Below are 13,239 nucleotides of genomic sequence, written 5' to 3'. Positions count from 1 at the left end.
AATAAAATGTGTTAAGGTAGGACTGTGAGGACTGTCAGCCCTTCTGTGAGGAGAAGGTACTTTTTGCAAAAAATATAAGCAGGTTTCATTCTGTTCTCCCAGATGGCAGTTATTAATCTATGGTAATCAGTATGCTTGCAATAACTATCTCTTTTCTCATTTTTTTCCCTGCCTAGCTATATAATTACTATCCTTTTCTGGGATTCATGATTGGAGCCCACAGGACAGTCTTACGGAATGTTCAAGAGATGAACAATTTCTTCCATAAACTATTTGAGAAACATACCCTCCATCTTAATATCAATCATTTAACTGGCTTTGTGGATTCCTTTTTGTTAAAACAGCAACAGGTTAGCATGGTTTCTGTCTTAATGAATCTTTCCATGACTCTCCAAGACTTTGAACTCTGTCAGATTTCTTGGCATATTTTCATACTGAGTTTCATAATGTTAATAATAACAACAATAAAATAGCTTCCATTTATATATCAATTTAATGTTTTCAATGAGCTATGCATACATTCAACAATTCCTATTTATTCCTATAAATAGCTGTTGCTATTTTCACCTTACAGATAAAGAAACTGAGTTTCAGAGAAGTTTAAGTGATTTTCTTGGTCATATAGTAAATATCCAAGACTGGACTTGGATCCAAGACTTTTCATATGGTGATTACATAATTACAGATTTATTACAGAATCTTTGAGTTGGAAGAGTTTTCTAAAGAGTTTTCATCTAGTCTAATTCAGAGAAGCAATCCCTTTTATGAAATTCTCTATAATTAGACATCCAGTCTCAGAGCTGACTACCTTCCAAGGTTTCCCGTTACTCCTTTAGACACCTCTCAGTAGTAGATTGACTTATTATTTCCTCCTTATTCATTCAGTTATTAATGAATAATAGAAACTGATGGAAATACAAATTGAAGAATTCTTGGCCCTAAAGAAGTACATTTTAGTTAGATAAGAAAATCTTACAATTTAGAACTAAAAAATTCCATGGAGACAATTTTCTCCAATTCCTTACACTGCCATAGGTTTGTAAACTTTTCAAATCATTGTCACATGGGATAAGTCATTTGACCCTTTTAAGAAATCCATTTGGTGGTTCCAATATTATTGTCCCCATTTATCAGATAAGAAAACAGTCCCCAGAAACTTCATAGCCCTGGGTGAAGGGGATAAATGTCCTCAGCTGCTGCATCTGGCCCGCGGGCCGTAGTTTGAGGACCCCTGAGAATTTATATTAATATCTATTAAAATTAAAAGTGTTTCCTATGTATTTTTTCCCCTGGAGAGCTTGTTACTAAACATTTGCCAACAGAATAACAATGAACAGTGACTATCAATGATGATGTATGTGTTGTAGGAAACCCAAAATCCAAAGACTGAATTTCATGAGAAGAACCTACTCTTTACTACAATGGATCTTTTTGGTGCTGGTTCAGAGACAACATCAACAACACTTTGCTGGGGCCTTCTTCTGATGATGAAATATCCTGAAGTTCAAAGTAAGAATCATAGAATGTTGTGGCAAGAAACAATCTTTTTTTATTATTATTATAGCTTTTTATTTACAAGTTATATGCATGGGTAATTTTTCAGCATTGACAATTGCCAAACCTTTTGTTCCAATTTTTCCCCTCCTTCCCCCCATCCCCTCCCCCAGATGGCAGGTTGACCAATACATGTTAAATATGTTAAAGTATAAATTAAATACAATATAAGTATACATGTCCAAACAGTTATTTTGTTGTACAAAAAGAATCGGACTTTGAAATAGTGTACTATTAGCCTGTGAAGGGAAACAAAAATATAGGGATTGGGAACTGTATGTAATGGTTCATAGTCATCTCCCAGAGTTCTTTCCCTGGGTGTAGCTGGTTCAATTCATTACTGCTCTATTGGAACTGATTTGGTTCATCTCATTACTGGAGATGGCCATGTCCATCAGAATTGATCATCATATAGTATCATATAGTATTGTTGTTGAAGTATATAATGATCTGGTCCTGCTCATTTCACTCAGCATCAGTTCATGTAGGTCTCTCCAGGCTTTTCTGAAATCATCCTGCTGGTCATTTCTTACAGAACAATAATATTCCATAACATTCATATACCACAGTTTATTCAGCCATTCTCCAATTGATGGGCATCCACTCAGTTTGCAGTTTCTGGCCACTACAAAGAGGGCTGCCACAAACATTCACAAGAAACAATCTTGAAATTCAGCTAGTCAAATTCCCTCATTTTATAAATTTATCACTTAAAAAGCAATCATTCATTCATTCAATTTGTGGTTTATTTGTGCATTTTTGGAGGCTAGATCTTTCTATCTTGCTTAAGCTATAAGTGCAGTGTCCACTATCCAAAATTGATTAGCATGGTAGCTTTAGTCTGCTCCATTTTTCCAACTCGGGTTGGTTTGTCCCTCCTTAGGCAGCCTGGAGTCCCAGCAGTGCTAAGGGCTCACACTAACTGACTTAGTACTGCTGTTGCCCCAAACTCCTGAGCTCAAGCAATCCACCAGACTTAGCCTTCCCCAGCAACAGGGATTACAGGAGGTGCTACCATACCCTATACAATAGATATTTTTTTAAGTGCATTGAAATATAGCAATACAAATGAAACAATCCTTGACTTCAAAGGTTTCATATTGTATTGGGGATGGGGTTAGGAGAGAGATGCACCATATACACTTATAAGCATTTATAAAATATATACAAATGATAGGGAAACAGGCTCAGAATGACCTATCTAAGGTTACAGACCTCATTAGTAGCAGAACTGGGAAATATGGTATAGAGGCTAGTGTAAGACTTGGAGTCAGCAAATTCTGTGTTTGAATCCCACCTCAGGTACTACCCATATGATCAACTTCTCTGAGTCTCACTTTTCTTATTTATAAAGTGAAGGGATTGATTCAATGACTTGAAAGTTCCCTTCTACTTTCAAATATATGGTTCTGACCCCTAGACAATGGCCCTTCCAATAAACTCCCATTATCTCAAGAGGTTCCTGTTCACTCCAAAAACCATAATTAATCAATCAATCAACATTTATTAAGTGCCTACTATGTCCCAGGGACTGTGCTCAGCTTTGGGGATAAAAAAAAAAAAGAGGTAAGACAGTTCCCCCCTTCATAATGTTAAAATACTTACAAAATAATTACATAATAAAAATGTAGTATCTGAATAAAAGGTTTGACAAAGAACAGGTATGCAGTCATGTCTGAATCTTCATGACCATATTTAGGATTTTCATGGCAGAGATTAGAGTGGTTCACTATTTCCCTCTCTAGGTCTTTTTACAGATGAGGAAACTGAGGCAAACAAGGTTAAGTGACTTGCCCAAGGTCACATAGCTAGTAAATGCTTGAGACCAGATTTGAACTCAGGGAGATGAGTAGTACTCTATTCACTGTGCCATCTAGTTGCCCTAGAAACAGGGTAAAAAATCCTATACAAATACAATATTTTGTTTTGTTACTTTTCCAGTTTGTATTTTCAGGCTTCTTAATCACTGGTTATATAATTCTATTGTTTCTGATTTTTCTATGCCATGGAGCTGCTTTTCTATTTTTTTTAGACCAATACTAGTAGTTTTAATAATAACTGCTTTGTGATATAATTTGAGGTCTGCATGTACTACTACCTTCCTTTCAGTCTTACCTCTCCACTTTTTTTTATTGTTTGTAACATTTTTTCAAGGAAGGGTCCAAGCTGAAATCAATAAAGTTATTAGTCTCAGACGAGATCCTCAGGTACAAGATCGAAAAAAAATGCCATACACGGAGGCAGTGATACATGAAATACAGAGATTTGCCGATATCGTGCCGATGGGTCTGTCCCACAGTACTACCACTGATGTAAAATTTCGGGGATATGTAATTCCTAAGGTGTGTATTGTTAGAAAGAAATTATGGGATTTGGTTCTTTGAAAGTGGGCCCTTCTATACTTGGATTCCTGATGTTGTCACTGAAGTTGTCAGTGGGAGACATTATTGATGTGGCCACTGGTTAGTTTTCAGTCTGTCAATGTTTTACATTTTATCAATGCATTTGAACCTTATGGAACTTCATAAGGTTGTTGTTATTGTTGTTCGTCTTTTGATACCGATGAGAACCAATGATATCATAAGTGTGAAGTTTTGACTTGCAAATAAATTGAATATGAGTGGGGCAGAGCCGTGCAAAACTGTCATCAGCCTTACTCTCTCCTCCAGAGTTATCAAAGTCCAGTGGCAAAGACAAAGGTCAAGAGAACAGGTGATGGCTTAGAATGCAGTGAATGACCACGGGTTAGAAGTAAACTTGGGCTGTGTGACCTTGGGAAAGTCATTTTACCCTAATTGTCTTGCAAAAACAAAATAAAAGAAGTAAATTTAGAAAGCTTATGGTTCCAGAATATCAGAATTAGAAAGAACCAGAGGTCATCTAATACTAGATGGGTTTGATAAAGAATGCCTTGAGAAGACTCTGTCCAAAATCCATTTGGTGACTTTTTATTCCTTCCTTCCCCTAGGTCTCCAAGGTGGGGAAAATTTACTGTCTGGCTTCAAAGGCAAGCCATCCTTATTTTGGGCAATGCTAATAGAGTTCTACCTTATAATGAATTGGAATCAGATTTTTTGACAGTTTTCATCTAATTTAGTTCCTAGTTCTGTCTTTTGAGGTCAAATAGAATAAATTCTTTTTGTTGTTGTTCAGTTATTTCAGTCATATCTGACTCTTGGGGACTTCATTAGGGATTTTCTTGGCAAAGATATCAAAGTAATTTGTCATTTTCTTCTACAGATAATTTTACAGATAAGAAAACTGAGGAAAACAGAGTTAAGTGACTTGACACAGCTAATAAGTGTCTGAGGATTTGAACTCAGCAAGATGAGTCTTCCTGACTCCAGGTTCATCTCTCTATCCACTTTGTGACCTAGCTGCCCTTTTTATTTTTACATCTTTCATTTTAAAATATATTTTCCTTCTCCTATCCAACAAGCCATTTCTTGTAATAAAGATTTTTCAAAGATAAACTAAGGCAGTTTGGGAAAACTGTGCAACATACCATGATAAACTTTTTTTTTGTTTTTTTTAAACTAATTTTTAATAATATTTTCCCAAATACATATAAAGGTGGTTTTCTTTTTTATAAAGAATTTTGTTTTTAAATACATGTAAAGATAGTTTTCAACATTTACCTTTGTAAAACCTTGTGTTCCAGATTTTTCTCTCTCCCCTTCCCCTGCCCAAGAAAGCAAGCAATCCAATATGGGTGAAACGTGCTATTCTCCTCAACATATATTTCATATTCATCATTTTATGCAAGAAAAATCAGATCAAAAAGGAAAAATTAGAAAGAAAGAAACAAGCAAACAACAACAAAAAATAAAAATACTATGCTCTGATCCACTTTCAGTCTCTATGTGCTCTGATCCATATTCATTCTCTATAGTTCTCTCTGTAGATATAGATGGCACTTTCCATCACAAGTTTATTGGAATTGCCTTGAATTACCTCGTTTTTGAAAATAGTCAAGTCCATCACAATTGATCATCACATAATCTTGTTGTTAATGTGTACAGTGTTCTCTTGGTTCTCCTCACTTCATTTAGCATCAGTGCATGTAAGTTAAAGACAGTTTTAAACATTTGTTTTTGTAAAACTTTGCTTTAAAATTTTCTTCCTCCCTCTCTTACCTCCTCTCTCCCCAAGACAGCAAGCAATCTGATATAGGCTAAATATGTGCAATCCTTCTAAACATATTTCCATGTCTATCATGTTGTGCAAGAAAAATTAGACCAAATGGGAAAAAAACATAAGAAACAAACAGAAATATGAAATACTATGTTTTGATCCACATTCAGTCTCCATATAGTTCTCTCTCTGGATGTGATTGGCATTTTACATCCCAAATTTGCCTTCAGTGATCTCATTGTTGAGAAGAGCCAAGTCCATCACAGTTGATCTCATGGTAAATTTTTTTAACTAAATTTTTGTGTGTGTGTGTGTGAGACAATTGGGGTTAAATTTCTTGCTCACATTCATACAGCTAGTAAGTGTAAAGTGTCTGAGGCTGGATTTGAACTCAGATCCTCCTGACTTCAGAGCAAGTGCTCTATTCACTGCCCCATATGATTAACTTTTAAAAAGATATTTTAAAAAAAATTTTTGCTGTCTTTTGTTTTTAAACAACAGTTATTTCTGGTATATTACCACCCCCTTTTCCCTTATAACAAAGCAAAAAAGTAAAGCAAATCCAACGGCCAGAGTGATCACATCTGATGATGAGTGTAATATTCTACTCCAACTGCACATAGAAGAGGTCTTCTACCTCTTGAGGAAAAAGAAGGGATGGAAATGTATTCAAAAGAAATATTTATCCATACTGGTAACAGTGTATGTTTCTGTAATGCCAGTCTCATTTCTCTCTTTTCAGGGAACAGAGGTGATTCCTCTGTTTACTTCTATCTTTAAGGACAAGACACTGTGGGAGACACCTCACAAGTTCAACCCTGCTCACTTTCTTGATGCTGCTGGAAATTTTGTCAAGAAAGACTGCTTCATTCCTTTTGGCTTAGGTAAAAAAAAAAAAAAAATCTAGTATAATGGCTGTAACAAATTATGGTTTAGGTATTTTAAAAGAGAACACTTTCCAAATATATTGTGGATCATGCATTGAGAGCTAGAAGTGATCTCAGAGGTTTTAAGCAATTTGCCTAAGCTCCCATAGGCAATATGTGACAGAGCTAGATATGTCTCCAGATGAGGAGCTTTCATCTATTCTACCATGTTATCTCCATTTTTATTCCTTCTGGCTTAGGTTTAAAAAAATCAAGGAAATTATTAAGATTTATAATTGTTGTCACAGATTATAGGATAGGTATTAAGAACACAGTACCTGGCGCAAAGTAGATGCTTAATAGATGGTTATTGATTGATTAATTAACTGAAGAGGGGACACTTTTCCCAAAGTACCGGTTATCAAATACCATCTAGCTACCTCTAAGTAGCATAAGAATTACTACCCTCATTTTACAGATGTGGAAACTAAGGCTCAGAAATATTAAGTTTTCTCAAAGATCACCTGGTACAAAATTTTCAGGGCCAGGCTCAGAACTCAGGATATTGGACTCCCAGGTCTTACTGACTTAGTCATACTGAAGATGCTCAGAGTTCCAACATTTTTTTTTATGAACATGCTTATTTTACTAGTATCAAACTTAAATAAAAGACTACAAAGGCTACAGTAACAAGGATCTTTAATAGACATAAAGAAATTGCAATTCAGAATACTGCACAGCACTAAAGTACTGGTAAAGAGGGGCAGAAGGATTTAAATTCACTTCCATAGGGAGGGAGTCTCATGGAAGGCACAGCCTCCCAAGGCTGTTGCATGAATTGTTTTGCAAAATAGTTTAAAGTCCATAGAGGAGACTGGGGAGATAAGGTAAGTAAGTGGTGAAATCTGGCCAAAACAGCAGATCCCAGATTCAACAACTGGGGATTTCCAAAGAAACCCATAGAAAACCACAGAACCAGTTTTAACTGATTTGGACCAACTTGGTCCTCAGTTTGTAGCTCTGGGCTTTGAGCAAGGTCCAGTTCATAGTTAGCTGCATTCAATGCTAGAAAATTTTCTTGCTGTTCTTTTAAAAAAGATATGTAATATATAATAGTGCAATTAGATGGATTGGAAACTGGTTGAAAATCTAGACCTAAAGAGTAGTTATTATAGGTCAATGTCAACTTGGAAAGAGTTCTTCAGTGGAATGTCCCAGAGATCTTTGCTAGTCCTTATGGCACTGATCATTTGTATTAATTACTTGGAAACATAACCAGTATGCTTACTAAATTTATAGATGATATTGGATGATAGTGTTAGAATTCAAGTTAGAATGTGCATTTACATTTTTAAAAAATCAACATCCCAAGTACATCCCCATGATAGATAACAACTTTTCTGAAAATTATTTGAGGGATTTAGTGGACTACAGACAACATAAGAACAGTGTCATATGGCATTAAAAATTGTCCATTAAGGAAATTTAGGTTGGATTGAGAGGCAAAACAATTGGGATTATAGAGATTATTTAATGGTATTAAGTATTATTTAAAAATACTATTTTACAGATAAGAAAATACAATCAGTGTTCAATAAAGTGTCTATTATGTGTAATAATAGACTGTCCTTAAGGCTCAGACAGGTAAAATGGGTTGCCCACAGCCACACAGTTTAGCAAATCATGGAGACAGGAATCAAAAGTGGGGTCTGTCTCCAAAGACAGGAATCAGTACACAACAGAACATTATGTATTTTATCTCCCCTCTTTACCCTTTTGCATAATCATTCTACACACACACACTTAGACACATACACAGATCCTAGAATACATTTATTCTTCATCTCTGCTTTGAACATTACTATTTTCCCTCAGTTAATAAATATTAAACACCTACTATGTGCCAGCCACTAAGCTAAGTAATGAGGATACCAAAAAAAAAAAAAAAAAAAAAAAAGGGAGCTAAAGGCAGGGAGCTCACAATCTCAAATATCACTTTTTATATGAAGCTTGGGGCCCCTGGGTGGCTTAGTGGCTACAGCAATGGACTTGCCGCCAACAAGTTGTTATTCAATGGTTCTTCAGTCATGTCCATATCTTTGTGACCCCACTTGGGTTTTTTTTTTTTTGACAAAAAATACTGGAGTGGTTTGTCTTTTTTTTTTTCAGCTCATTTTACAAATTACAGAAATCTGCTATAAAAAAAAGATAAGGTTATGACAATATCAAGATTGTCCCTTCAAGTGCATAAATAGCCAGGTTGCAGATTGCAGAGATAAAAACAGAAAAGAAAAGGAAGGGAATTTCCCAGCTCTGGTTTGTAGACATTTATGGCTTCAGTTCCCTAATTAGGGACTAAAATTGTAACTGTAATAATTTCACAATAAATTTTCAAATTATGGTAACTGCTAAAACTCATTAGCAGTCTTTGGAAATTTGTAGCTAGGATTAAGATGAAGTACAAAGAGCATACAGCTCTCTCCCTTTCCTGGAGAGTGATAGATTTATTGTTCTAATAGAAATTGTTTTAACTTATCTAGACAATAAGCAGAATTAAAGTCAATATGAAATAATTCAACAGAATTCAATTGTTTAGCTAAGTTAGTAGTAAAGTTATCTAAATTGAAATAGACTATTCAGTGAAATGTTAGACTAGAACCTAATTAAGAAATAAGATGAAATAAACTTAAGAAAAAACTTTAGAAAATAGTGAAGGTAAAGAAAGTGAGGAATCAGCTTATGTTAAAAAATTTTCTCATGTTGAAAATCTAATCAAAAGTCACCCAGCATAAATCCCTGCTTAATAATGAGTATAGTTGGGAAAGCTGTTTTTAGGCTTCATCTGTCTTCTCCACTCTTCTGAACTCCCTTTCTGTCTAACAGAAGTTTATTATGGGTTACAAAGTGCTCCCCTTCAAAGTTCTTCAAGGTAAAATGATCTTATGCATGCTAAGAGAACTTCTGCAGTGGGAACTCCATCAAGCCCATTTCACTATTTATATTGCCCCCTTCCTGGGGCCTGCCAAAATCTTTGCTTTCTTTTTCTGATTTTTCCATAGAAAAATAGTTTTCTAAGAGTGTCATGGTCTTTGAAAACATTCAGATTTTATGGAGGTCATTTGAGGACTGTCACCTCTAATGGACATGATAATGAGAGGCAGTCTTGATTAGAAAGTCCAGTCCCATAGCACCAATGATCCATTTATCTAGGATCTACTTCTTCAACTCTATTTTTATTTTATTTTAGCACGAGCAATTGAGAATAATCAAAAGTCTCATTTTTATCTGGCCAAATTTGCTTCTCTGAAACCATTTAGATCTTAACTGAGCTCTCCTGCTCCATTTTTGACATTCTCAGTTAACTGGGCATTTTCCCCTTATGCCAAGCTTTAAACAGATTGCCTAAGTGGGAGTGGACAGGAAATCTGTGCCAATTCCATATGGATGCCAGTATCCCCTTACCCTGTGAAAATCTAATGTTGGGTAAGACCATCTCCTTGCCTTGTAGCCGTCTAGTGTATTAGACAAGACCATCTACTTACCATTGTCATTTTTTTCTGTATATGCTGCTCCTTTTCTTTATGCACAAATAGGAAAGATTCAGTTTTTGGTTCAACATTTACTTCTTTATATCTTTGAAGAGTTTAATTTTCCAAGTATTTCATGGCTGACTAAGTACTTAGAGAGTCTACTCCAGCCCACAATCAGACAAAAATCTGAGCACCACCTATGGGGTTCAACAGTGGACTCTCAGTGATAGTCAGTGAGTGAAGGACCCCTTCAAGGTCACCAGGATTGTTAAAATAAATCTTAGTTTGGATCTTGCCCTTCTCTGTTAAGGCAAACTCGGTAAAACAAGACAAAATGAGTTTATTGGCATCCTGAGGCATCAAGCACTAGGTGTAGAGCTGCCTCCTTCCCCTACCTCTCAAAGACTACAGTAATAATGTACATTTGTACAGGATCCTTAACTCATCAAAGTGGTCCAAGGTAGAGTGGCAGGGAATTCAGACCATGCTCCAGCTTTTGCAGTGGGCATAGAATAATTGAGGTCAGTCAACTACAACAGACACAATTGCAACTTATTTTGGCATAAAACAGGAGCTGGGTTTAAAGAGGAGGATGGAAATGTTCCTAAGTGTCAAAGGCTTATTCTAGAGACCTAGAAAAGTGGATGGGGTTAATCCTATCTGCTAGGATCCGTCAGAGATCTACCCAGATTCTTGTGTGTTTCTTACACTATTAGGGCATAGGCTGGTGCAGAGTCAGGACATCTAGGTAATGGGCATCTATGACCTAGAAATTTATATAACACAAAATTTTCATATGAGCAGACTGAACAACCTATTAGAAAAATGACTCGGTTTTAGCTCTATCTCTATTCTAAACTGACTGTATGAACTTAACTAAGTCAATTAATCTCTAATTATCCCCATCTGTGAAATTAGGACAAAAAAATTTGGACCACATCAATGATTACATTGATATAGGTGTGGAATTTCCTTCAATTAATTATAAATCAATGCCTGTTCTGCAATTTATAGTCTTAAAAAATTTTCTAGGATATTGAAAGATTAGGCTTGAAGATTTTTGTGGCACTTTCTTCATAACAAGCCTTTGGAATAAGTATTTCCAGTATTATTATTTCCATTTTTTATTGTTCAGTTTTGTTTGGTTCTTTGTAACCCCATTTTGTTTTGTTTTTTTCAAAGAAACTGGAACGGCTTGCCATTTCTTTCTGTAGTTCATTTATAGATGAGGTAATGGAGGCAAACGGTTAAAGTGACCTATACAAAGTCACACAGCTATAAGTGTCTAAGGTCAGATTTGAACTCAGGAAGATAAATCTTCCTGACTCCAAGCCAATCATTCTACCACCTAGATATTTTCATAACATCTTACAATTTACATCCTCAAGGATCTTATAATCCAACAAATGACCTACTTCATTCCATTTTATCTGGAATCCATTAAAAAAAAAACCTATTACTCATTTATGATTAGGTTCTGTGCTAAACTTGTGTATCACACAAGTGATATACTCCCTGCCCTCAGGAATCAGAGGAAATTCGTATACATAGAAGTATATATGTATTACATATACAAACATACAAAATACAGGATGTCTCAAAAGTATTAATGTGCTTGTAAACTCGTTAAATACTGCACTAAAACTTTGGGGACATCATATATATATGTTTATATATACATATATATGTACACACACATACAACATTAATTTTTTAGAGGAGGGTGGTAGGTAGTATCAACTGAAGAGACAGGGAAAGACCTTAAGTAATCAGTGGTATCTGGGGGGCAGGGTATACAGCACTGACCCTAGAACAAGGAGGACCTCAAACACTTATTAGCTATGTAATCCTGAACAAGTCATTTAACCCCAATTACCTCCAAAAATAAAAATAAAAAGACACGATATCTGAATTGAGCATTGAAGTTAACTAAAAAGTAAGGGGTAGGGCTGAGGATAGAGCACTGCATCTAGCATCAGGAAGAACTGGGTTCAAATCCAGCCCCAGGCACCAGCTGTGTGATCCAGCACAGTCACTGAACTTTAGCTTTCCCATCTGTAAAATGGGGATAGCACCTATAATGAGATAACATTTATAAAATGCTTTACAATCCCTAAAGTGCTCTATAAATACTGGCTATTATTATTTCAGGACTCATTGATATAATACTTACCAGTCTGTTAATTCTTTCTTTATCCAGGGCGTCGAGTTTGCATTGGAGAATCCCTAGCCAGGATGGAACTCTTTCTGCTCTTCGTAGGCTTATTGCAGAAGTTTACATTTAAGCCTGCACCAGGGGTAGATCCAGCTGACCTTGACCTTACAGCTGAAGTGGGCCTCACCTTGACCCCCGTGCCTCACTTGGTCTGTGCTATCCCCTTGGAGGAAGTTCATGACTCTTAATGTGGGAGAGCAGCCGACTGGTCCTGTTCAGACCACTGCATCCAAGATGGTAGCCAAAGAAACCCAGATGGCTTTTGGTGATACATACACATTTCCTGCCTGGTCCACAAGAGCATCGCTATCACAGTTACATTTACTAAGCATTCATACCTGGTTACATGCTTGACCAAACAAATAATCCACCCATTTTCTGACCTTGAGAGATAGCCATCATCACATAAACATAATATTAAGCTTGGATAGTAAATAGTGGTCTTAGCTCAATGTTCTGCAGAGAAGTTGCTGTAGTTCAGTTATGTCCAGCTCTTTGTGACCTCATTTGGGTTTTCTTGCAAAGATACTAGAGTGGTTTGCTATTTCCTTCATTTTATAGATGAAGAAACTGAGGCAAATGAGGGGCACAAAATGAGGCAAATAAGGTTAGGGGACTTGCCCAGCTAGTAAGTCTCTGAGGTCACATTTGAACTCAAGAAGATGATGAGTGCTCCCAGCACTCTATCTTCTGAGCCATCTAACTGTCTTCTTGTTCTTATTCCAAGATTAGCTTCTAACCTGTCCTGAGACCTGTTATCGCCTATGATAGGATTAGCATTTCCCTGATGTATCTCCTTTTCTCCACTTATAACATGGAAAGACGCTTTTGAGACTTGATTGGCTTCATCTTCCCTGATGCACTTCCTTCTCTGCCTCCCTCTCCCCTCTCAGTAGGTCAGGAACAAAGCTGCCCCTTGAAACTTAATTGGTTCTCACTT

General features: G+C 36.2%; 1 protein-coding gene across 1 annotated transcript in view; it reads left to right on the top strand.

Annotated features, from left to right (window-relative positions):
- LOC111719330 (cytochrome P450 2K1-like) overlaps positions 1–12,828 on the top strand; it is a 45,983-nt gene extending 33,155 nt beyond the window's left edge. Inside the window, exons 5-9 of the mRNA XM_031943564.1 lie at positions 177–350; positions 1,368–1,509; positions 3,709–3,896; positions 6,431–6,572; positions 12,285–12,828. Coding sequence (XP_031799424.1) covers positions 177–350; positions 1,368–1,509; positions 3,709–3,896; positions 6,431–6,572; positions 12,285–12,487 — 849 coding nt within the window. The 3' untranslated portion in view covers positions 12,488–12,828. The remainder of the gene's footprint in view (positions 1–176; positions 351–1,367; positions 1,510–3,708; positions 3,897–6,430; positions 6,573–12,284) is intronic.
- Positions 12,829–13,239: the final 411 nt, after the last annotated feature.

This window comes from Sarcophilus harrisii, chromosome 1, assembly GCF_902635505.1.
Source record: "Sarcophilus harrisii chromosome 1, mSarHar1.11, whole genome shotgun sequence".
NCBI classification, from domain to species: Eukaryota; Metazoa; Chordata; class Mammalia; order Dasyuromorphia; family Dasyuridae; genus Sarcophilus; species Sarcophilus harrisii.
This window is presented reverse-complemented; position numbering and strand designations above follow the sequence as displayed.